The sequence below is a fragment of the Venturia canescens genome, chromosome 9 (assembly GCF_019457755.1).
Source record: "Venturia canescens isolate UGA chromosome 9, ASM1945775v1, whole genome shotgun sequence".
Taxonomy (NCBI): Eukaryota; Metazoa; Arthropoda; class Insecta; order Hymenoptera; family Ichneumonidae; genus Venturia; species Venturia canescens.
The window spans coordinates 12,714,630-12,741,576 of NC_057429.1; the positions used below are offsets into that span (position 1 = coordinate 12,714,630).

Below are 26,947 nucleotides of genomic sequence, written 5' to 3' on the forward strand. Positions count from 1 at the left end.
CATTTATCTATTATATTAGATTTCTCATTTTTTTTTCGTATGTGGATCGTTTGTCGGCCTTTTATCGGTGATTGGTAGATATACAAGCTCGGTTTGGCTTTTCACAGTCATAGTGATCTAGTAGGGTTCAGTTTTGGAATAGTTTAAAATTGAAACAAAAAATCTTTCCACTACTAAAGCGATTCCACATCGCTTGAAATTAATTTATTAAAGTTATTATAAACTACCAAACACGTCAATTACGCTACCAGAGACCACCATTATGCAAATATTCGACAAAGTAAATCATTTAAAGAATATATAGAGAACTCGAACTGGCACTATGAATTTTACGTTCGTGACAAACGGCCGACCGAGCACGGTTACATTTCCAATTTGGTCTTGACTGCTGCGATGACGGAAGTATCTCCTCTTCGAATGAAAGCAACACTGCGACGACCGCGACACGGCGCACGGTTGACGGCGTGTACAGTGTATCAGCTTGTTTTGGCTTGAAAGAGCAACGAGCAACGACTCTCAAGACATTTCAACATTTCTCAACGTAATTTTTTTTTCTCTCTCCCTCTCTTTCTTTATCTCACTCTTTGGATCTTTCTTTGGGCTTGTGGCTCCGGAGAGAGAGAGAAAAAAAAATTGTGAAGCAATGAGTGAGATCAGGCTACAGAGGCAGTGAGCGGTTGAGTGAAGAGGCGGCGGCAGCGGTTCGCAAGTGCTTTTGTCGTCAAAATAGTCAGAGAAAGGGAATAAATAAGACTTGAAAAATAGATGAAAAAAATTTGAATAAAATCGTTCATCGAATTATGACAGTCTTATTCGCCGGATTTGGAAAAATCACGTGGAGATAAAATGGAGAAAAAAAATTAAGGACGCAAAATGTGTCCTACAATAACTTCGATAAAGAATAAATCGTTGGTTCGAGGTACGAGAACCCGATTTGTTGTCACTGCCAAATAAGTCGTGTTCTTTCAACGGCGTAATCCGGTGAAGTTTCCCAGAATGGCCTCGTCGACAAAAAGATCCTGGAAACTCCGTAAGTTAAAAAATCCACAACGTTTCTTTCTTTTCTAACCTCCATCGTTCTTAGTTACGTTAAAACCATCTTATTTGAAAATTCAATTAAAAAAAATATTTCTTACTGGAGATTTTATAGCGTATTTCAGTTTTAAACTTTCTTCAAAAACTCATATTGCTTGTTCATAAATTGAACGAGGGAAAAAAATACTCCTACTGAAATTTATGTACTCTTGTAGAGATTGAACTTGTCAAAATGTATTAGTCTGAAGTATAAATTCGTAATTTCAATACATTTTTGTAAATTCTTTTTATTATAAAATTTTGTTGGGTTACATAAACAGGAATAAGGCAAAAAAATGATAAGATATTAAATTTTTTTTCTTTGTACAAATATTTTATCGTGGATCTGTAAAAGAAGTTTTATATGATTTCAAAGGATAATTCAATCGTTTTCCATACAAGTTCATAATTAATCTGTCATGTGTACTATAATATTTGAATGTTGGTAAATTACCAATAGAATGTCAGTATTTCAATATTGAAGATGTTTATCTTAACCACTCAATGCAACATTCTATATCTCTCTCGTTTTCTGCCATGCTTTCCATGGAATTTAGACAGTTTGCTTTGATTTTCCATTGCACAATCTACAGATCTTCATCTTCAGTGTTAAAAAAATAGTATAGAATATTATTAGCAAAATGTACCAAGTATATCTAGATTCAAGGTTAGCAAATATTGGGTTTGTTTTTCTAAGTAACTCACACAAATTGTTATTTTTCATTACAGAGGATTTTGTAGCTCATTCAATAAATGTGAATTGTCTTGCACTTGGACATAAATCAGGAAGAGTTTTAGTTACCGGAGGTGATGACAAAAAAGTCAATTTATGGGCCGTCGGAAAACAAAATTGTATTATGGTAAGTATGTTTTATTTTTTGTTGATACTTTGATGTTTATAAATCCAAGTAACATAATCTGCAGGCAAAATACTTTTTTCGTTTTTCAATTTATCATTACAAATTTATCATACAAATTTTTCAATTTATCATTACAAATGATAAATTATAGGTGAAGTAGAAGCAAAAGGTGAATAGTAACGAATTAAGATACACAAAAATTTTTCAAGAATTGCTTGAGATATTCACTTTAATGTTATAAAATGGTTAATCTCTGGAAGCAAATGAAAACATTCATGTTTAATTTATTCGTTGTATATATTTATGCTTGCCCATATTGAGATAGGGAAAATACAACATCTCTTAAATAGTGATATAATTATTTGTTGTGTTTGAAATTTAGAGCCTGAGTGGCCACACAACACCTGTAGAATGTGTACGTTTTGGCCAGTCAGAAGATTTGGTATGCGCTGGTTCGCAAATGGGTGCCCTCAAAATATGGGACCTGGAACATGCAAAGCTTACGAGAACGTTGACCGGACATAAAGCAGGAATTCGATGCATGGATTTTCACCCTTATGGACCATTTTTAACCTCCGGAGGTCTCGATACCTCTATCAAATTGTGGGACAACCGGAAAAAAGGCTGTATATTCACTTACAAAGGACACGACCAAGCTGTAAATAGTTTAAAATTCAGTCCTGATGGCCATTGGATCGCTAGTGCCGGCGAAGAAGGCATGGTCAAGGTAAAATTTCATGATACTATTTGCTTTTTTGATACCATTCCCTTCTTTTCTTTAGAAAGCAATTTTTTTACAAAATATACAACCTGATGAACAGGGAAAATTTCGAATTTTACAAAAAAAAAATATTACCAATATAGTGGTATTGAGGCAAAGAACATTAATGATTTCCATCTATATGGTTATATTTCAACTCGACTCAAGTTGTGGGACCTTAAGACCGGACGGCAACTTAGCGAATTTTCGAAACATCGGGGGCCGGCAACTACCGTGGAATTCCATCCTCATGAATTCTTATTAGCAACCGGAAGCGCCGATAGAACAGTTCACTTTTGGGACTTGGAATCATTCCAGCTCGTGTCTTCCACCGAACCAAATCAATCAACGGCGATAAGGTATTGTTTATGAAAAATAGTCTGCTAAATTCAGATTTTTCACTCAATCCGTTCCATCAACAATTTCGGAAGCAACCGGTGGTTTTTTCACTGGGCTAACCAAATAATTCTTCATATTTTGGTGTATTACCGACAACGAAATCGTTAATGATGAACTACTATTTCAAATTATTGATCAAGAAACTTTCCCATAGAATTGAAGGCATAATAAAGTGTGAAGTTTTCCTTCGAGCTCAACCAATTTATCTGTTGTAGGTGTTTGTACTTCAGTCAAGCCGGAGAATGTTTATTCGCCGGAAGTCAAGATATATTGAGGGTTTATGGATGGGAACCTTCGCGAGCTCTAGACACGGTTCCAACGGGATGGGGAAAAATTCAAGATATCGCGATAGTACAAAACCAATTGGTAAATTCATCTATTTAGCCAAGAACTCTTTTAACGATGCTCTTGAACCGCGGGCCAAAATCAGTCCCTTATTATTTCAAAATTATTGAAAAATTCTAAAACTTCTGTTTTAAACTGAAAAATTCAAATTGATTTAAGAAACGACTTTTCTATGTACTTAGATCGGTGCGAGTTTTCATGCCGGCAACGTCGTTCTCTACGTCTGTGATTTGAAGAAAATATCTCCTTTCTGTGGAGTTTCACCGGCGGGAACATCATTTAATCATGGAAATTCATTACGAAAAAGTTTCTCTAAGGAACGACCATCTGGCCTCAAAAAGCACGCGTAAGTCTGAGTTTTTGAAAATTATTTTATTTCGAAATTAACGGATGCCTAGGTTTTATGAAACAACTTTTTGGCCGAGGGTTTTCATTTTCAAATAAGAATCAATAAAATTCATCAATAAGTTTTAATTTATCAATAAATTTCACTCAAATCCTTTTTTTTATATTCTTTAGCAGTAAAGCGCATGTGTCTTTGTCGAAACAATTTTAAGGGTTTAGGCACAGATAATCTATTGACATACGTACAAATGAATATTCCAACGAATAACTTTTTGAAAATAGGTTGCAGGTTAAAACCATCGAAGAAGCTGACAAATCTGGTACCGATCCCGAAGATGAAGCTACCTTCGCCGAAATACCCAACGTGTCGGAATACAAAAATGTTTTTCAACCAAACAGAGCGCGTGAGTAAAAAACAAAATCAACTTTCTTACTAACACTCGCATATGTGCTTCATTGTGCAAATCATAAACTCACGCGTTTTTATAATCTATGTCTGCTGCAATGTCCGCATCCTCTAACCATACATTTATTCAACATTCTTTACTCAAGATGTGAACAATTGTTCTACACAAGTCTCAGGAGAGCTAAATTTTTATGGTGATTCCTCTTTCTGACCTTTGAATGGCATCGATCATTGGCTGAGGTAGATGTAACAAGGTCATAGTTTTTCACTACAATTAGTTAGTCGATCTCGGAAAATGTTTATTTCCATAAATGTCAATTGGCCGAAAAAAAAGTGAGATATGATAAAAAAAAGTCAATTATCAATAGGTTCTATGGAGTTGCGTAGTGAGACCTTAAATTCCACTTCGTAATTCGAAAATATTCCTTTAAAACTAAAACTTTTAAAAAATTTTTAGATCAATACAATTCGTTCATTCGAATCTGTGAAATTAGATACCTTCATTATACTAAAAATTGGATTACTATTAAAAACTTGGCACTCGTTTGACTTGATTGGATCGAGGTAGTTGATTAAGTTGTAATCAGTATGTGAATGAGCATGCTAAGCACGATGTGTTGCAGTGTCTCGCACGCCACCCCCCGAAATCGCGGCTTTTCCAGAACCACTGGAAATAGGTGAGTTTTCTGTTTAATTTAGTTTCACTTTTTTTTCTTTCAGTTTTTTGTTACATCCTTTCTCCCTGATTATTCCTTGGGTGCTTATTATTCCTTGGGTACACACAGTATATCACTCGATAAAAATTGTAGCAGAATCGCTTCATTTAAGGTATTTTGTTATCGAGTTAACTGATCATGTAGCAGCCGAAGAAAACCAAGTTAAATTTCTAAAAAAACGAAGTTTAATTTATTTTCGAAGCGAAACTCTTCAGGACTTGGACAGAGTTTAAAAATCCGGTGAAATTTAAAGGGGGAAATACGTATGAAATGTCTGAAGATATGCTTGAATTTTAGGATTCTTTTTGGGGAAGAAGGAGCAAGTCCCATAACTTAATTTTCGAAATCATTAAAATTTTTTTACTCTTCGAGTAATTTCAAATAGAAGCCATAAGTGGTGTTATGTGTTTTTGAACATGTGAACACATGTGTGTGTGTGGGTGTGTGTGTGTTCACCAATGTGAAAGTTCCCGATCAATTTTATGCGAAGTAAATACAATGCATGTTATATTATTTTTGAAATTAAAAAAGTTTATTATCTTCACCAAAAAAAATCCTGAAAATCATATATTTTCAGGATTTCCATGTGTATCTCCCCCTCTTAATGAATATCTGATAGTCGAAAGGTAATAAAATTGCAAAAAAAATCGTTGGTCCAACTGGAAATGAAATATTCAATGAAATTTTACAGATCCAGCGCAGCCACAAATTATTCAAAATCTGTCAGAGTCGATGTCGAATTTGAGTACAACTGAGAGTCAAGAGTACGATGAATCACTTCCAGTTTCAACGAGTTCTTCGCCGCCGACATTATCGTTAACAAAACCGGCTCCGGTTCGAGTTAATCCGATAAAGTCTTCGCCGCCGGTTCAACGAAACGCCATAACTTCGACCAGTCAAATTCGCGCAAATTTACAAGCTAATAACGCGCTGGGACGAAATATGCGGAATCTTGCTCAAATACCACCACTGAGGCAAAGCATCACGCCACTTCCGGGAAAAAAATTTTCTTCCAACAATTCGAGCGCTCATCAACAACCGTTGGGTCCTCAACGATCGAATTCCACTTTGACTCCACGCGTCGCTCCAATGGCTTCCGTTTCACCCGTTATTGATGACGGCAATATCAAGAATCGGGCACCGAGTCCTGATTCGCCAAAAATTTACCTGAAACGACAAAGCAGCTGTCGTGACGGTGAAAAAGAATACGAATCTGATTTTCCCGTTCAGTGAGTATATTTCTATGTTTTTAATGCTTCTTCTCGTTTCATTGATCCGATTTCATTGAGCCAGTTTGACTTCCATGCGAAGCCCAAAAGCAATCCAAAACTCCGAAATTTAGTGATTTCCGTTCATTCGTTTTATATTTTTGAATGTAAGTCTGATAAAGTCTCATTGGTTTTTGTTTATAGAATGAACAATAGTATAAAGCATAGTCCTTCGGATCCACAACTGAATCGGCCAAATACAGGACAAGCGAGAACGACAATAGCGTATCGAAATTTTGTCGGAAATACACCACTGTCAGCGAGGAATGCAGCGACGACGAAAAAGCCGACGAAAGCCCAAGTTACACCTCATCAGAAGATCGAATCGCGCGTGCCTCAGCTCAGACCAGCATCGGAACATCCGGAAAAGGTGGAGTTTGTGCCCATGAGCGCGGATAAACCGTACGGACTCGATGCCGATACTTTTTTACCCGTAAGTTATTGACATTGATCAATCGGTTTGTGATTTAGTTTACTTCACAAGTGGTTCGAGGAGGAAAGTTTTTCTGTACCTTCAATTGAAGAAAATAAGCAAACCAGATTGGAAACGCGAAGTGAATTGTCAACGAATTTCTTTGTAATTGAATGTTTTTTTAAAAGTAAAAAATATATTTTCAGAATAAATACGGCCAATCTTCGGGCTACGCACAGATGGGAGTGTTTGGTGACATGTCGGAAGCCGAAGTTATCAACAGTATGATGAGAGGACATGAATCGATGATGGCGGTTCTAACTAGTCGGCAAAGATCTCTACAAATCATTTATTCTCTCTGGCACAATAAAGATCTCAAGGTAATAGATTTATTCGTTGTTTTTTCAAATTGAGAATAAATAATGCTTTTTCAGAGTCGCAATTTTTCATGGCAATACGTGACCATGGGAAATTGCTTGTCTCGAATGTTAGATTTTCTTTGCATGTCGAGCTTATTCTTTTCACTCATTTCTCGACGATTCGTTTTTTGTCTTACTTTCCCGCCAATAGCACTGCAAATGATAATGAAACTCTTTTTATTGATATTTTTTTCAGTCTGCCATTGATTCAGCGGTCGCCATGAATGATTTATCCGTTATCGTCGATCTCCTCGGGGTTCTTACTCTCAAGCCGTGAGTTTATTTCTTTTTCTAGGATTCATTAAACTGAAGATAAATCCATTATTCTGCATGAGTTGAAAAATTTTTTTTTTTCAATTAACTGAAAGCACTCGCTAATTGTGCACTCAACGAAACTACGGAACAATTTTCATTGTTTTTTGCAGGAAATTAAAAAATGAACAAAATATTTTTTAAGATTTTTCAACTTTTCGTAATGCTGAGCTATGATTTGTCAATTTTCAATCTAATACGTTACGATCGTTGTTTGTTTTGTTTTTCCAGTACGATGTGGAACCTTGATCTTTGTAATTCTCTTCTTATGCCTATAAGTGAACTACTTCAAAGCAAATACGAAATGTGAGTAAAAGTCATCATTACATGTATCAATTAAATGAATTTTACGTCTTGGCTCGTGTGATCGTTACAATATTTGCTCGCAGTAATAACTCTGTATGTATGTAACATTATGTGAATTTTGGTATCGATATTCGGGGCTTCAACTCCATCCACTTTGAACATGCTGTTATTTACGGAGAGTTTTGGTATCCGGAAAAACCCCAACCCTTAGAAAAAACTTCTTGTGCAACGAGTAGAGAGTCTGCTTCTTTTTTAGAGTAAATTATCAAAGCAAAAAAGAGGAAGAATATAGTCTAAAACACTAAGAAAAAAAAATTCGACGACAAAAAGTATTAACTAAAGTTTTCTAAGTTCAGAAAAATCATTCCAAAAAGTTTATAGAAAAACGTAATTCAAAAATTCGATATTCGAATTCATAACTTTTGTGGCGCGAGTGATGGACGGTTAACATTACGAAACTGCGTCTTTGAATATATTTTACAAAACATTTTGAGCGCGACTGCTATTGAACATGAGTCACAAGATAATAACTACCCATGATTTACTTCACATATGGCTTCAAGGAAAGAATAAACGTAGATGATATAAGCAAAGTTATGAATATAGAAAACTACTCGAAGTACAGTATTTACCAGGATCGGAAAATTTTAACGAAAGAATATCTCAACACAAAAATAATTCCATGACAAACATTGTTAGTTTTCTTTTGTCTTCAAGCACACGAGCGAAAGCCCTGGAATTATGAGACCGCGAAACATCCGTGGAAGATTCTCGAACTTTTTGCGGTTTCGCTCACCGCAATTCGTGACGGTGTTTTTTCAACTGCGAGAAAGTACCGTAGTCGGGTGCATCGACTTGCCTCTTGCGTCTAGGAGACGTTCCTCGAAACGCGTCACCAAGCTCGCCTGAGATTATCTTTTTGCTTATTGTTTTTCGAAAAATCGACCATCGAGTTACCTGAATATTAGTCGTGCTTCTTAAAGTGCAAAAAAAAATGATTTCTAGAGTTGGAGCAGAGAAGAGCATCGTAAGAAAAGTGATGAATGAGCCAACGTGTGTCTGGACGAGAGCCATCAGGTTTGGAAGGATTTGCCCCTCTCCACGATCCAAAGCCCTTTCAACAGAGAAAAAAATCGAAACGTTTATCCATTTGAGTTGATGCATGTGAGAATGAGAAATGCGCGTGAATCGATCGACAACGGGGATTCGGGACTGAGCCGAGTTCACGAGGGTGCCACAAATTAGCCAAGACAAAGGAGAGATAGTGGCAGATGCAAATTCGAGGACCAAACTTTATGCGAGGCTCTATTTCCCTGACACTTTTTATTGTTCGAATATGAATAGTAAAGTGTGAAGGGCGCATCATTTGCGCTCAGATTTCCTCTTCGCTCCACTTTTCGTTCGTGTCAATCGGGAGATTCTTTAAGCTCTCAAAATAATATCAACAATTCGATTTCGCTCCCTTTCGTGATGCGAACCGTTCCACGCGTGTCTCTCCTTCGGATCTATCATTTTTATTTTCTCTCTTATTCAGTTTGAATCAGCACTTTGCCTAGAGCGTCTACGAATTTCAAATTTAACTACCACTACATCGTTTTTCACATCCTTTTCGTATGAAATAGGATATCAAATGACATATTTCGAGTATTTTTCATCGTAAATCAATTAAATTCGTTTAACTACAAATATACAATTTTAAAATCTCCCCACCGAGTTTTTTTCACCTCGGAAACTGAAAATAAATGTTTCAACATAACGTTAAGGCTCTTTTCGGGACACAAACAAATATATTTTTGAGATCGAGCCATCTCCTATGTGCCCGAAGCATACAGAAGACGAGGGAATATTTCATAGGGCGTGTATAGGGGCAGGACGTGAAATACGTGTGTAGAAACCTTCGATCCGGTATTTAGTCACACTCTGTTGCTCTACGATTTGTCGAACAATAGCCCATAATTTCCGGTTACCATCGAACCAGCTAATTTCAGGGCCAGCGGATTACGGTTAATCAAGCGAACGATAAATTAATGAAAAATGTTTTTATTGATAATTATTGAAATCTTTAAAATATTTTTCAATGATTTTTTACATGATTATCAACCAATTTTTCCCCCCAAAGTACGAATGTAGGTTTCCATAGTTAAGGTCAAAATAAGACTCTGCGAGAGCTCGGAATAAAGCGTCAAATGTCCGAGTCTTTACGGGAGGCCTCTTTTCAACCACATTTCGTTGGATGAAGGAAATCTGGATTTCGTGATTTCAAAAAATTTTGATGAAGCATCGATTCTATGGTTGGACTCAGAATTCTCAGTTGGAACTAAAACACATGAAATTTAACGTACCATATGGGAAATACGAAGTCCGAAGTATGATGATGTCGCGTCAACAATGTCAATTCGGAACTGACATGAGCAGGAAATTTGTAATTAGCCAGTTTCATGGTTCGTGCTTACCCGTTCGTAATACCGTAAAAATGAATTCGACTAATTGTCGGGCGCCTCGCAGCTGTTCGGTAAAACTTTTGGCTGGCTCTTTCCCCGCTCGTTATTAGCATTTTGTTTTCTCTTTGGAGCTTATCAGGCTCACTTTATTTGCCTCTGTATCGTTACGTCGTTTTTCCAGAGTTAAGTTAAATAAGAAGTTTTAAGGGATACTTTTAACGCTTACTTTTAGCTGCTTATGATATTTCAATGAATGAACGTTTTGTGCGACTGCATGTCTGAAGGTGTTCTCAAATTTTCTCTATTTTGTGTAAACCCACGAGAAAACGAACATTTTTACAAAATATTTAAAATTCCATAAATCTATTAATTTTTTCTCTTGATTGATACCTTTCCAGGTCTCTTCGAAGTTAGTACTTCACATGGTTGAATATTTAGATGTCATCAATTTGACCTCCATGCATAATTGACCTGTAAACATCGTCGAAAGTCGAGTAATAAAGCACCCAAAAACGCGTTCAAGTTTGCATATTTCCTGGTCGTTTTCACGGTGCATTTTTCACCGATTCGAAACGGCCTCTAACCGGATCGTGAGAAAAAAAGGCATCAATGAATTTTGAAACTTATTTGCCAGCCCTTTCGTACAACATCGAAGCAGTGGGGCGAGCAGCGAGACTGGGATGAAAGGGCAGAGGTAGGGGGGGCACGTGCCTCCTTAAATAGTGCTTTGCTCGTTTCTATCAAATTCTACATCGCAATGTTTCTTACTTATTGTAATTGTATCTACAATTGCGTACTGATTCGTATTAAGGCTTCCCGATGGATATTTCACCGGAATTCTCGTACCCAGAGAAACAAAAAATTCTGCTGCCCTGTAACGACGACTGAATAACGATTATTCGAAAAGTCACTACACTTAGTCAATATACGTTTTTATGAATTCTCTCGGAATTATAAAATTCTGAGCGTTCTTAGGGATCAGTGAGAACCACGAGTTCTTTGATCCGTGGATCTGACCTTAACCTACCCTTAACGCGTAGTTTCGTCGGGAACCCTTTATTGTTGTGATGTAACGAGCCCAATAAATAACACGGCCGTTCTGCGAGGTTTGCCCGAATTTGACACGCTCGCGCCTCTCGTCAACGATAAAGGGTTTCCTTCATCTCCGTCCCCAAATCGTCCGTGTCTAATCGAAATGGTAGCAATGAATTTGATGTTCGATTTACGGGAACTGAATTCACGGGGGCGACCTCGTCACCGTACATTATATGCAGACCAGATTTTGCAATATTTTGTTTCTTAATGTTTTGGCATTATTTTTGTTTTCAGGTACGTGACCGTTGGCATTACGGCCTTGAGGCTGATCCTTCGAAACTTTGCGCCAGTCATCAAGTCGAACGTTGAAGCTCCGATACAGACGATCGGGGTTGATGTTTCGCGCGAGGAACGGTAAAGAAACCCAAAAAAACATCACGTTTTTTATCATTTTTAATCTGGGAATTTCCCTACTTTTTTGAAATATTCAATTCGGAGCACAGAAAAAGTAAAAAATTTGGCTAACTTTTGTTTCTGGTTGGAATCATTTTGCTTCTGGGGACTCGAGTGTATCGTAAGATCATGAAACGAAATGACTTTCCAAGTTTTTGGGCTTCAGCTGCTTTCATAAGTTGGACAATAATAATTTTTCATCTATCACAGGTATCACAAGTGCTTCTCTTGTTACGATAAGCTCGTCTCAATGCGAAGTCTAGTCCAGAAGAAACAGTCGATTCCCGGTAAACTGGGTGCTTCCTTTCGCGAGCTGACAATCCTCATGGGGACACTGGAATGACCCTGCCAAAGGTACCCAAGAATCTTCGACTCAGATTGCAAAAGCCCGGTGCTGATAGAAGGTGATGTCTAAAAAATTTGGTGTACGCGACGAGGGTTCATTAATCCTGGTTGATCAAATGTCAACGTTTGATTCGTTCATTCAATGAACAAAAAATAATTGAGCGGATGCACGAAATCCGCGCAAGTGAAAACAAAAGTATGTAGGTTCTTAAAAGAATTCCCTGAAAATTCCAAATGCTTTTGCAGCGACTGCTCTGCACGAAAGGCGCAGAAAGAGAGAGAGAGAGAGGAAAAGAGAAAAACAAACAAAAATGCAGGCACATGTTAAACCTTGTAAAACGTAGTAATTTTGTTGTAGTTCTTGTTGTTGTTGTTACCTGTCATATTTATCGCAATTTTTTTGCTGAACCAATAGATGTAAACCAGATGAATTAGAAATCGAGTTATTGGGAGACGAAAAATACAAAGTGTCTGAAAATTAGTGAAGTCCTCGAAGGAACAGTAATTATTCAGTTAAAAAGTGAAAATGTTTTGAGACATTTCCAGCAGAAAACTTAAAAATACACTGGAATTTCGATTCTGAGCATTAACAAAAGTGCGAAAATTCATAAAAATCGACGTGAACTTTTCCTTTAAGTCGTGCTCGATAACATTTTTGTATTAATATGACTAAAAATGAATGTTCATAATATTCGAAAAACAGCTGTGAATTTCGCATTTCCGGGTGCATCGCAAAATTTCTATATTTTGTTTGTAATTCCTTTTCGTTTTGGTTCATTTTCCATAAACTATGATAAACGGTTCGAGTAGAAAGATTATACGGAATTTTCTCCCCACAAATTTGCGATCAGCATTTACTTGAAATTCAGGGACGTGCGGTATTTAGGACACCCCTGTATATAAAAAATCAGTTCGCTTTAAGGAGAAAAAAACATAATTAGAGTGAATTGCACAATTTCGCGTGTTGTTTATTTCCAAGGCCCTTGTTGCCTCTAATGCCATATCCTACGAACGTATAAACGTTTCGTGAGAAAATGAAAAGACAAAATAGTGGAAAGACTTGTGCGGAGTGAACGGATTCGTTCTTGATAGATTTATGTCCGTCGCTCAAAAAATGCTTGAAATATGGCAACGACGAATGAACGATCAAATGCAAGTTAATTAAATTTAAAAATGCTCCCTAACCTCCCAATCCTAAAAGGGAAACAAGTAACAATCAAGGAATATTTCTTGCCGCTATCGCGAAATCTCTGATGAACAGATTAAACGAGAAATAATAAAGAAGACTAAGCACTTATAAATAACTGGATGCCCGTGGCGATTTGTATATTTAAGGAATAATTGTAATTCGCAGTCAATCATTTTCAATGATGACTGCTAAACAAAATGTATTTTTCCATGAATTATTAGATTGTTAAATCTCAAATGGTAAAATTGGATCTCTGAAAAGAAACTCAAAATATTACGGACGATTTTCAACGGCAATAAAATACAGAAATGAGCCACATCAACGGATATCACGCGAAAATCTTAGTTCGATGAAATATTAATCGATTTTCGGAAAAATTTAGCTACCGAAAATAGCGTTATCTGAAAATTTACATGCAGGATTTCGTTGACGAAATTTAACAATTAAATCGTGGCCAAGAGTCACGTTGAATCGAAGGTTTTTAAAGGGATCAAAAATATTTTCTTCTCTCGTAACAATGTTGCTGTTATTCATTATTGAGCCGTAATTACATAAATCGCTTTTTCAATAATCTCGTTAGTTCGTTAAAAAAACACTAGCGAATCCCGAGAACAACTTATATTGTCGTTTTTTCAAAGTGACTCTTTTGACCACGCGTGTAAACGATGTTTGTCAATGATTCTGGTTTCATATGGCTTTTTTTTAACATTTTCGGAATAATTTGGTTTTTCATGTCACGATTAATCAGCATCTCGATTATAAAACGTTTTTTTAACTCGACGTTACTTTCTGACACTTTTTTTCAATAAAAATTTAAACAATTGATTTGTGCTTCGTGAGAATTATGTTCACGTTTTTATGCTAAATACGTTTTTTTTCTTATTTTGTCTAAATTATGTGTAATTATTCAAATTCAAATTTTTAACGACGCGTGAAAAAATGGTTTCCATCATATTGAAACTCTCTGTGTTCGAAATTTGGGCTAATAATCATGTTCGAAAGGCTCTTAACGTCATTGAGGTAGCTAAAATTTTTAGGCTGAATGCTCGGCCCAAAATCTTAATAGAAAAGCCCCGCCCCTTAATCCTGCGATACTACGAGAAGATGCATCGATAAGTGGTGAATAGAAATCATGGAAACAACGGAGTGTTTTGTAACATATAACAATTTTATATATATAACAGAAGGATTCTATCAATATAGAAAATGAAAAAAATGCTGGAAGGAAATTCATTAAGTACGGTATCGAATTTATTGAACTTTTGATTTACTTGAATCATTGCGCTTTTATGTTCGGGTTAAATAATTTGAGTGTCAAGAATAACTCTGAAAAACCAAATTATCCAAATTAGTTAGCGGATTATTGGATGTTTTTAATGGAAAAATTTACATCAATTTCGAAAGTTAACAAAAAATTAATATTTTTTAACAACATCCGGTTAGTGAATCCATTTGATAACCTGAAATAGTAGAACAGTAAAGAATAGCGGGAATTTGAAAGAACGTGAAATAACGAGAGAAAAAATAAAAAAATGTTCTGCAACTTTTTTTACAAATCGACGAATTTCATCGTCTGAGTTCCATAATTCATGAAATTTCCACGAATCAACATTTTTGATCAAATACAGTTTTAAAGATCTTAGTAATTCGAATATCTTTACCGATTTATGGGAATAAAGTTATGCAGGTTTTCAGAACTCGTTGCACATCCTCCCCAATCATTCGGATGTAGCGGAGAAAAATCACATAATCTAAAAGATTTTTCCAGATATTTTCACTTTCCAATCTTTCGCCTATCAATAGTTCTGAAAATCTGAGCCAGTTTTGAGTATTTCGTACGAGGTGTCTAGAAGTTTAATTTTCTATACCTCGACTATCGTAACTAATAATTTTCTTGGCATAATTTCCAAAGCGGCATTAATTAGAAGACAGATACTTGATAAATATCGTGAATAATTGAGAAATTCGTTTTCCGAAGTATTTTTCTAACACGTATTGTCCTCCGCACGTTAATATCCGCTGGCAAGATTCGAAAAATCCGTCCAAAATGTATTTTTCAAAAAGATAAAATATAATTTTGCACTTAGACCTAACGTAGAAGTTTGACGAACAAAAACATGCGAATTGACTCGATCGAATATTCCGAGTGGCTCAATCTCCTCCGAAAAGCCCGGCTTTTCGAAGGCTACGTTGAGTATTCTCGAGCGGCGGAGTCCACGCAAAAAAAGAAGATAATGGGCAAGTGAAAGATAGTCCGAGTCAATCGTTTTTCTCGATCGGAACACCGAACCCCCATTTCGAGGCGAGGAATTGTGTGATTTCGATGGCCTTCGCCTCTTGATAACGCTGTACGCATAGGTTATGAAGAAAAAAACATTATAATTGAAAACTATTAATGAAATGAAAAGAAATGAGGAAAAGGGACAAGAGACCGATGTAAATACAAACGTATAAATACAAACATACCTGTTAAAGTAAGGAGACATCACAGAGGAGGAATTGCCACGATTGAATGGAGCGTGCAATGAAAAAATGTTTGAACAATCTTATCGTAGGCGTTGAAGTAAAAAAAATATACAGAAAAAATAAAAAGTGACGAATAATTGACTTATCAAATATATTTGCGATCTCTACGACTTTTTTGTACGTTTAAACTGTGTATTTCTTACGAGCTTGTTGAATGATTGTATCGAAATCATTCAAGAAACGTGGACGTCGAAGCTGTCCTTCGTGTCACGTTTTAGGTTTTGCCTGCGAGGCCTCCGAAACATTGCTTTTGTAAAAAAATAATATATTCATTAAAACAAATATACACATACACATAAAAATAAAAAATTAATTACAAAAATCAAAATGTGCCCTCGAAGGTTCATCCTACTCGATTGAATTCAATGACTTTTCACTTCGGCCTTTTCCAGAAAAAGAATAAACAGAGTGAAAATATCCGGGCGAGTTCGAAAAGATAAAGCGACGAGGATGATTCAATTATCGATAACGTTTTTCGACAGCCATCGATCAATGTTTTTTCTCCCTTCGGATCGGCGTTTGCGTCGGTCACAAGTTTCTTTCAGACCAGAAAAATGTTTCGAGAAATAATGAATTTTTAATACGTTTTTAGCTAAATTTTCAGGATGCTTTGTTCGAATGTAACGTCGATGGCATTTTATCCCTGCACAGCGAAGTTGTTAAGTATCACATCGAAATTGTCTCGGCGACATGTTCTCAGTGAGATTTTTCAATAGATAATTCTCAATTTTCGAACGATTGCAATCCACCGCACTCGGGAGTTTCACTAAAAATATCTACGAACACAAATTAGAATAATAAATAAACGAGTGACCTTGATATAAAAAATAATGTACTTGGTTAACTGAAAAAGAAGCCTCGTCAATTGTACCAGTGCAGGCTTCACTATGCGAGCTCGATAAAAAACGATCGATCGATCTCAATCTTCGTAAGAGCGTGAAATGCAGAGTAACGCAATTTCCGTTTGTTATCCCTAATCCGTGAAATATTACAGACGTAAAAAATACAGATCGCGCGTGCCAAGTGTTTGCTCCGGGATTTTGTATTCATAGGATTAAGTGTGCAGTCTCCTCTTGGGGAAGGGTGTCAACCCTTCGCTCTGCCAGTCTAGTGCGAGCTGACGCTTTTCACACCGAGTTACGAGACGTATGACGCGGTAAGAAAAAAAAGAGCATGTTTTTTACTATCTCGATGGAACGAAGATTGATCGAGCGCTGCATTTATTCAACGCTCTTATCACAAATCCATTCCATCGATTTTGTGATTTTTTGTCGTTTTTTCCGGTACGTTTACAAGTAAAATAAACTACTGAATTTTCTTCAACTCGATCTTTTTTATTTTTAGCAAGCTCGAATCTCCAGGATTATGGAAAACGCACATTCGTAGCAATGCCTCGTTCAGTCATAATAACACCGACACACAAAAAGGTGGTCTGAACATTCGCCTAAACTATCTCCATGCATTTCGACGCGAAGAATCCAAATCCTGATTCCGTTTCGTTCATGTACCTCCAACATTTTGAGTAAATTTAAAAAAAATGCTAAAAATGAACGAAAATTGTGAAAATTCGTAGTTTCTGGTGACCTGAAAATTGCGACACTACTTCTAGATCAACAATCGAACTTGACAAAGAATCTGTGCTTTTATGTTTAGGCATAGCAGGGACAGGTAAAAAAACATATGTTCCTAAAGATTGGTCAACGACAAAGGACTTTGAGCACCATTGGTTGATCCTTCAAAATATCTGTTACCACCACTTCACATATTAAGCTTGATCTCATGAAGCAGTATGTCTTTTAAACGACAAATTCGTAATTTATTTTATGAAGCTCATGTCAATGATTTTTTAAAAAGAAGATCAAAACGTTTTATTGTGAATAAAGCGAGTAGAAGTTAAATATGGACGGGATGGTGGAGAAGGTAGGAAGAAAAATGCAAAAACTAGTGAAATTTGTTTCGAGAAAACCTCCACAGGACGGTTAAAAATGATAATAAATATACGAATTAGTATTAGGAAAATCGTAAAACGACTAAGGGTAATAAAAACACGTGTACAGCAACGAGGGTATTGCCACTGAATTCGTTATGAATATCGCAGCTTTAAAAAATGATGAAACTTGAGGAAAAAACGACATTTAAGATAAAAAGAGTGAAAAATAAGGGCACCGTCCCCAAAAAGCTTGTAAGGCATCGCGCTTACAGGTGGATTTGAGTAACGAGACTAAAGCGAGAATGTTACAACGTTTTGTCATTCGCTTTCGATTTTTCGTGTCCAACAGAGTATATTTGTCTCAATTCTTCTGTCGTGATGTGCTTATACAGTGAATGCACAGTACAAAGATGAAAACGAAGAATTTTCCGTCCATTATGCCGGAGCGATAAGTTAAGTCTGTTTTAGACGCCACCTCGAGCGACGAAAATGCTGTTTTCTCACAAAACGTGGTAACACAATAAGAGCCGACAAACACGCCCGGTAGGAGCGAGCAAGGGCCCGAGGAAGGAGAGAGCTAAGACGACAAGAGCCGGGGCTCGCTCGTTGTGTCTCAGGTAAGCGGATTAACCCGAGTCCGAGTAAACGATACTTACCTTCTATGTGCCTATACACCGGTATATACAAACGAATTATATTGTACCGGTACACAAACCTTACATAGGTACGCGGCTCCTGTCGTCTCTCCCCCCCTCTTGTGCCGACGATACTCCTATCGATATCCCCCCCGATTGTTTCTTTGCTTCGCAGCTTACACTATTTCGACGAAGTATTTGGATCTACACCTCATTGAAAGCCAGACTCCAAACACTCGGGAAAGCGTGACAAGGAAGCGTTACAGGATTTTTCAAAAAGTCTTTTTTACACGTAGACGCTGTTCCTGGGACGAACCCAAGCCCGCTCACCATTTTGAATCGTTTCAGCAAGGCTTTAAGGAGACTTTATTTTATTAGGAACTACTTTAAGGGGGGTGTGTCGGAGAAGAAAAATGACTTTTCTCTCGAGATTTTTATGATCTGCTTCTGAGATTTCGGAGAATCAACGACCCTGCACCGGCCAGGAATGGGACCTTAATTGGCCGATCGAAGGACCCAACCTGGAATATTGCTACTTTAAGGGCATGTACCTGAGATAAAAGGACAAAATTCGAATTTTGAGCTTTTTATGAGCCTCCGTGCCGGCGTACCGCCAGTATAACGATAAATGAGTATGGGAGAATCGCATGGAATAATTTAATAGACGGTACGACCGTATACGACTCGTTTCCGTCGCATCTCGTCAGACATTGTGCGTTGAAACTGTCAAAATCTTCTTTATATTCCTTCCATTTATATTCTTTAGAGCTCCTGCCTGAGCCTTCTCTCTTCGCCAGCTCCTTTTTGCCCTCCGGTCTTTTGAGTCCTCGTATACGATCATCTCTATCTCCGCGAAATCTTCTCTCCGCGTTTTCGTCTCCTCGGAATCATCTTTCCATCTCTTTTACTTTACCTCCACCCCCTGAAGTATTTTTTACCGTTTTTCTCTTTAATCGCCCTGCTAAGCCTCGTTTTTTTCTCGTGCCTTAATACCCCACTCGGAACATTGTCCTGCGAACTGAAAATCCTTCGATTCAGGAGGCTCGTCTTCAGTGCTAAGCACTTAACCAAGAATAAGTTTCCAATTTCTCTCTATTTCTTCTCTTTTTCATCCTCAATACGTTCGAATGATTTTGGCTTTCGCTACGTACCTCAGCATTTTATAGTTCCGGTCTCGCTGATCATTACTTTTCGTAGCCCCCCTGGCTCTGCCCTTTTCGACGTCGGCACATCGGGTGTTTTAACAGCTTCGTTAGTTCGTTCGATTCCTTCGTTTTCCGATCGTTATGCTTGCGTACTAAGAAAATCATGTGCTCTCCTGCATTTTCATTAAACTCGAAGCTTCACGATCGTTGGCTTCTCCACGCGCGCATCTTATCCATCTGGTCTGCGCGATCCATTGCACCCCTTAATTTTAGTCTTGATGCTACGTCGTTTCTATACTTCGTCCTTAAAAAAGTACTTTTGACCGGCAAATCCTCATGGATCGCTTCCATGAGTTTTTCAAATTCAAATCAACCGCTACAATGTTCGAAATGAAAGAGTCGCGCGTAACCGGAAACAAAAACACAAATAACAACGCAGACAACATCAAATAGTCGTAAGACAAATAATTAATATCGAGGATCTCAGCACACATGTTCGATGAAAAAAAGCCAAAACTCTCACTAAATGTAGACAAAACAACACCGAATAAAACTATTCTTACTAAAACTACTTCAAGTACCGAGAAATGTTTGAATCGAGCCGGGACCAGGATTTTCAAAATGAAAGGCCTTAAGATGATGGATCAGTCGGTAATCGCAACCGTGAGTGCGAGAGAGATAGCTGCAAATTTTGAAAAGGAAATTTTTCCACATCGTTCGTCCGATCGAAAAAATAAAAATGTCATCGGATTTTTGCGATCGTGCTGCGTACGATGACATTTTTATTATTTTAATCGGACGAACGGTGTCAAAGAGTTTCAATTTCAAAAATTCGAGGTGTGATTACCGACTGATCCATCATCTTAAGATAATTTTCATTGAATCTGTGAACACAGCAAAGAGTTTGAAACTCTACAAAGTTAGTGGTCATTGCTAAGATCGAATTAATGAGGATGAACCATTATTTATCAACGGTTATCGAGATTTAAGGTATTCCTTTCGCATGAGCGTATTTTTTGGTAGCGCAAATTGGGGCACTCGAAATTTGAACTGATTCGTTTGAACCTTTGAAATGTCGCGGTTATATAGGAAAAGCTTCTGCCTCTGCCATTTTTCCAACTTGTATCGTTAATATCTCTTTTAAGCATTCGGTAACCTTATTTTTATCGTCGCTATGGATTTCTTAAATTTTTTTAAGATGCACTATTGCTTTACTGTAATTTAAAATCATTTATTTGTAGAATATTCGGGTTCGTGAAAGGAATATAGCTTAATGATTAATTCGTCATCCAGGACACAAATATTTCATTTATAATTCAGATGTATACGTGCGTATCATATAAATGATAAAACAAATGGTTGTTCGTGAATAAAATACTGGGTGCTGCGGAAAATGTATTTTCGAAAAAAGTATGCAATTATCACTTTCGTTTATAATGCTGTGATTAAATTTAAGTGTTCGTAGCTTCACGAAATGCGTGTTAATGGCTAACTAGACAAAGTGGAAAAGAGAATTTTGTATGAATTCGGTCGGAAAATCTCGTTTCGTATTTATTGGAAGATCCAGAAGCAAAATGTCTGTCATCGTTCGTAATTCCACAAACTCTTCAAACCGTAGCATCCTCCAAGAAAAAGGAACCACAATTTTCTTAATTTTCGACTTATCCGCGTGAAATAAGGTTCAATATCAAGAAAATATTGATATTTTTTCGTTTATTCAAACTCCGCTAGTTTGTTGTTGCCTCTAATACAGAATTCATTGATTCGACTAAATGGCACGTGATTCAAGGCCAGAAAAATGTTGATATGTTAAAAGATGGCAAGAGTTCTCATGTCTGTCCCAGGAAACTCGAGCCATTGATTATTCATTAATTTCGGAGTACGATGGAAGTCCACCCTCCGCTCCCCGACGTACAACCCCCTCATTCGATGGTGGCCCCTCGGCCTTTGTGGAAGCATGCGAAACGGTCTCCTCGCGTTCGCGTTCGTCATTGGCTCGGAGGGACTCCAGAGGCGGGAGAGTTCCGCAAGGGTTGCTCACCCTCAAATCCCATTGGGTAATTAGCCCTGCGCGTCTATCAGGTCGCAGGGCTCGTTCGCAACGGGATTGGTCGAGGCAGGAAGAAACCCCCTTGAAATTGAAGCTTAAGGGTGTTTGCTAGACACGTGTCGGGGTGGGTTTTGTGCTCACCCTCTTCTCGTGTCAAGCACATCTTAAAAATCCACTCGAGGGGCGGTAACGCTGAGTACAACAACGAAAAAAAGAAACAGTAATATCCGAAGGGAAAATCTCTTTGACGGATGGAACAACCCTCGAGAGAAAAGGGAATGGTTTCGGTTACGCCGACGGGATTTTTTTGTCCCTTTCGACGAGCCAACTGATAATTCCACATTCGCATTGCGTATTTCATTCGTTCGAGAGGAGGCTAATGTCTCAACCAGGTGCCCGGGCTGTCAGCCTCCAAAAAAGAAACAAGAAAAAACTACCGAAATGCATGAATACGCTACCTCCATTGGGCACAACCTTGCCAGTTGACAGTTGGCTTTTTTCTACCAACAAAACGATGCGTTTCTATGGAGCCTGGAATAAATATAATCTCACGTTATATTACGTGCCTTTACCGACTGTTCGAAAACAGCATTTGAAGAGGGCGTCTTCTCGTTCGAGAAGCATCGCCAACTCCTCGATCAATACCCCGTGGGCTTTAGTACGAACGGACGGAGTAAGATATCCGCCGAAAACGACGACTCCGTGCTCGACACGACGTCGATTTTGAATAAAAAAACGTTTTCTTGAATTTTTTCGGTTTTTCGCATAACAGAAGAATTAGGTGGATCATGGCGGTTCAATTTTAGACTCATGGAAGAGTGCCTTTCTCAATAGGGACGAATTTTGGGACAGTAACGTTTCTAGCGACTGGCGGCTGAATTAGAGTGCGAGCAACGAAGAAAAAATAGACGTTTGAGGTAACGAAGGAGAAACAAGCGCCCAAGTTGAGTCGTCAGCTCGGTAGAAGTGAACGAATTTTTTTGCTAAATACGACGAAATCTGGTGTAATTTGCTTTCATATGGATTCTCGCCGTTTTTATACTTTCGATAATTACGCTCGAACAGTGTTCCAAGGCTGATTGTTTTTTATCGAATATTTTCCATGAAAGGCCTTTAAAACCAGCACGTCGCCATTGGAGATAAGAATAGTTCTTTTGCACGCAGAAAACGGATTCGTTTCATACAGTGAGGAATATATTATTTTTCAAGAATTTTCAAACTATTCAGCCACCGATTACAGACAGCATAGTATTTTTTCAATTTTCCAATTTTTCCTCCCTTCAATTCTAAACAGCTTTATGTCGATAGCAAAAAATGATGCACGTCAGAACTATATTTCGTTTTGTTTTCGAGTGTCATTCATCGTGTCAGATTAGCACTTACTCATAAGTGGAAGTAAATCACAAATTTTGACAATCAGCATAGTAAATTCTATGATAAATATCCCGAATACGCGTGACATTTTACCATACATGTAGTTTTTTTTCAGGCTTGCCAGAGCATACTTTACAGCATAGACATTTGAAGCGACTGAAAAGATTTTTTACTATGCTTATAGAGAAAAAATTCTTGAGTCTTTTGAATAAAAGACATGGGTATTGGTCATTTTGCTATGGTGGATAGAACAATTAATATTACTGCTCTTCGAATTAATGCTGCAATCCAGTACGCATATATTGTGTCCCCGAGATACTATATTCCTAGTATTTTTCTCTAGCGTAATAACAAATAAACGGATTAAGGTTCTTCTCAATGCGTTCAGTGTTGCGTAATTTTAATTTTAATTTTTCAAATAGCAGTGCGAGCCAAAGCGGATGTAAACAGACCTGGAAATGCTCTTAGAAATTTTGACATGTTGTACAGGATGGAGATAATACAAAGAGGTCACGCACGCGCCAGATGGATTGCCTGACCGAGGTCCGCGCGTCAAGGGTCTCTCGTGTACGGGGCTAGACACGAAGATACGCAGCTTACGCTCATGCAGCTGGTCCGAGCGTCCTCCGTTGCCCATTACCGTTCGTCTTTTGACTGCCCTCGAAAAACGCATTTTTGAGGGAAAACATTTAACCGTTTGGTATATTTTCGTTCTCGAACGATGTTTCTGCATTCTGGTGTGCTTCCTGCGCAAGGGCTTTTTTCACGAGTGAATTATTATTCTCTCTTGGAAAGTCTCGATTGCCTGATTTCTTTAACAACTCAAAACTGATTTTGACAAATCATATGTTAAATGATTAAAATTTTTATAAAATAATGAAGCTTCAGAATATTTTATAATCTGTGATTCAAAGCAGGGGGGGGAGTAAAATTTGAACGGTTATGAGAAATAAACAATCGGTCGTAAAAATAACGCTCTGATTTTCTAATTAAACGTTCGGCGATCATCGATTTTCACGATCGTGTTTCCGGAGCGTATTGTCTCCGAAACGTGGAAAGGGGAATAGTGGAAAGGAAGCTTTGTCGGAGACCAAAAACATGGCGTAAAAACGTTTTACGGTTCTCGTGCTAGAGTCACTGATCCTGCTCGTGATTGTTCAATCGAGTCAATCGTCATATTGAGTCGGCGAGATTGAGAAGCGACCAGGTTTCGGGAATGAAAACCTACGCCGAATAGAATGCACATACAATCGATAATAAAACATCCGCGAAGTTCCAAATGCGTTTTGATCCAACGTGTTTTGGGTCGAAAAATTCTCCACCCTTTTTTCCTTTACCATATGAGACTGTGTTTTTGCCAACTGAGAAAGTGTATCGAACGATAATTGAAAATTCCAACTTCGAGGATTGCGAAATAGGCGAAAATGCTCGATCGAACATTTTTTCTATCACATTTTCAAATTCAAACCCAGAAACTCGGAATATCGAATTATCAAAATGGAGAGGCATGAGTTTCCTCGAATTGGAGATAAACCCGATGCGACATGGGAAACAGGCCGAAAGGCGATGGAGACAGGACACGGTATGGATCGCGTTCCGCCCATCGCAGACACGACTCTCCGCGTTCACCGCGGAGCCTGCGGAGCCACTGCAATTCTGTTCAGCGTGCTCGCTCCCCATCGCTAGTCTCTCAGACAACGCACCCTATCGAACGTTATCGACTAATTAACATTACTCGAGATCGGCTCTCTGAACTCCGGAGTGACGAACGACTGAGAAATTTTTCAGTTTCAAACTCCAAACTCCACTTTCTATACTCGAGAGTTGGTTTTCGAGTATTTATATACGGACTTGTCCACATGGAATCGTTACTATTACAATTTCAAAGTTTAGACTGCATTCTGAGCCCAAATTTTTTATCGCAGCCGCGCCTTGGGAAGTATGAAATATTCTTAGAAAATAAGTCGATGTTTAAAAGCTTATGGGAAAATAGAAGGAAAGATTTAGTCAGCAGTTTGAAGTTGGTTATATGGAAATCTGGAAGAGAATCTGAATCGCTGAGGACAACGAAAACGAGTGATGATCTCAGCAAGCAACTCGATGGTGGCTTGTCAAATAAAATAGTTCGAGAGCGAGGAAATATTTGAGTAAAAAACGTATTCACTATCGTCGCACACTCAGTGTCGGATTTTCGTAAAATAAAAATTGAAATTTCATTAGTTGATTTACACATTTTGAAAAGCCCATTTCATGCGATCTTAGAATAAAGAATATTCGAATTTGGGGCTGCCCTGTATGCGGAGATGCAGAACAGAGTCATAAGGAATGAGAAACTTTGCGTGTGCCCAGTCGGTGTTGTGTTACCATATCGATATCAAATTATACGCAGTCTTGAATCGATACCCCAACAAGAGACGTCGTTTGTGGTCACTAGGCTGGAGCAGACAAGAAGAAAAGGGGTTCGGAGATGGTATTTTGAGAATGGCGTAAGCCGAAGACTATTCTGTGCCCCGCAGTGGCCTAGGCAAGTACGTGGAAAAATTCTCGATCGAAGCGACACAATAATCTGAAAATATTCATACTCACTTAATGAACAGAGAAATCAGGGCGAAAATTTGAGCAAAAAATTAAAAATGTGTTCCCAGTATGAGTAAAATCGAACGACATAAAACCGCTTTTGTTTAATAATTTTTTGCTCATTTTATGCACGACGAGTTAAAACGAGAAAAATGTAATTTCAATATAGAAGTAGAATCGAAATTGTTGTTCCAGGGATATTCGTATAATTGGGTCATGAAATAAAATTTAATGAAACACTCCGCGTTCTCTGTGGCCGGTTCCAATATTTCTACGAGGCTCTCGACAGTTATAATTCGTTTGATTTCGTTCGAAGATGATAAAAGTTTAGAAATTATATTGAGAATGTCATTCCGTAAAAATTTGAAGATAAATACAGATTTGAATGTTTCTACGACGTTAGCAGGTTTTTCAAATAAAAATATGTCGAAAATCGAATAAGTTGGGCACGCTTTTAAAGGAATATTTCGAAGAACTCGCGATGAGCGATCCAAGGGTACGGGGGGTCAATGAGAAAAAGAAAAAAAATATGAAAGAAAGAGCGAAGAAACCGCTCAACTGTTGTTCCTGCCGAGCATGATCCTTTGTGCGGTTTTTGTTCCCAGTCTATCTCGCCGAACTGGTGGCCAGTGTAATTGACGCAGATATATATAATGGCATCCTCCTGCACGGTTGCTCGTTGTCTCACCGCAGACGCGCGGGGCTCGGCTCCGAGCGTGGTTTTTCGTATATTCTTTCATTTACGGAACCAAAGTAACCGTATAATCGAAACGCCGAACTAAAAACTCTCTCCCCGTTACCGAAGCAGACTCAACACTCGGATTCACTAAATTTTTAACGTCCGCGTAACCGGAAGCGATTCGGATGAGATGGAAACATTTTTTTTCTCAACGTTTTTTTCCTCGCTGTCGCGACGAGCGCTTCGTATTTCTACGCCGCGTTATTACCTTCACGGGCATTGGCCTCAGAGGGACTGAAGACCGATAGCGCGTTGACGAAATTCATCAGATCATACTTTGGAAGAACCAATTTTCAATAATAACGTAAACAACAAAATTACAGTGACGTCAAAAATGCTCAAAATTCGATTTTTTTCGTCTCATGTTCTTACAACTTTTGGATGCTCACAACTGTCACAATGAGCAGGGAGAACGAACGATCATTGATTTCTTTTCTGTACTGACTACGAATTATTTGAAGAGAAAAAAAATGCAAACGCTGCACATTCAATTTTTATTGTTGCCTACGAAATGGGAGCGCATCCCCGAGTAGAAACAAACTGACTGTCGTGAAAGAAGAACGGAAAGAATTCCTCGTAGTCGCATTATATCACAAAAAAATGTAGAAAAAAAATTCATAATTGAACCTTATTGAAAATGATTTCAACACAATTGTACCAAAATTCACAATATCAATTCGAGGTAGAAACAAACTGGTGGAACAGGAATAAGGGAGAGAATGAGACAAGCAGGTCCATTTTCAACGTGATTTTAACGACATTTTAAAAGTGATTGCCATTTTTTTTTTCATTCCGAAAAACTCTCTCGGTATATGATCAATTTAACAAAGTTTTTTTTCCAATTTAGACAATTTTTCTAAAAAGTACAGAGCAAAGTTCATTGAAT

General features: G+C 37.8%; 1 protein-coding gene across 2 annotated transcripts; it reads left to right on the forward strand.

Annotated features, from left to right (window-relative positions):
• Window positions 1-104: 104 nt before the first annotated feature.
• Window positions 105-15,939, forward strand: kat80 (katanin 80). 2 transcript variants are annotated; one of them, XM_043429390.1, is made up of 15 exons: window positions 105-1,030; window positions 1,804-1,934; window positions 2,317-2,661; window positions 2,863-3,053; window positions 3,309-3,459; window positions 3,621-3,784; window positions 4,066-4,187; window positions 4,813-4,866; window positions 5,597-6,134; window positions 6,318-6,606; window positions 6,792-6,965; window positions 7,201-7,277; window positions 7,548-7,622; window positions 11,393-11,512; window positions 11,762-15,939. In XM_043429390.1, exons 1-15 carry the CDS (start codon window positions 997-999, stop codon window positions 11,892-11,894), a joined length of 2,598 nt encoding a protein of 865 aa, XP_043285325.1. In that variant the 5' UTR covers window positions 105-996; the 3' UTR covers window positions 11,895-15,939. The 2 variants fall into 2 exon arrangements, with proteins under 2 accessions (XP_043285325.1, XP_043285326.1); XM_043429391.1 differs by lacking the exon at window positions 4,813-4,866 and having other exon boundaries at window positions 107-1,030.
• The last annotated feature ends 11,008 nt before the right edge of the window (window positions 15,940-26,947 follow it).

Bases quoted from the DNA above. Each gene is read 5' to 3' on its own strand.
- kat80 (XM_043429390.1), top strand. From the start codon at position 997: ATGGCCTCGTCGACAAAAAGATCCTGGAAACTCC. The intron at 1,031-1,803 runs GTAAGTTAAAAA...TTTTCATTACAG, and splicing joins AAAAAGATCCTGGAAACTCC to AGGATTTTGTAGCTCATTCA. The intron at 6,966-7,200 runs GTAATAGATTTA...TATTTTTTTCAG, and splicing joins GGCACAATAAAGATCTCAAG to TCTGCCATTGATTCAGCGGT.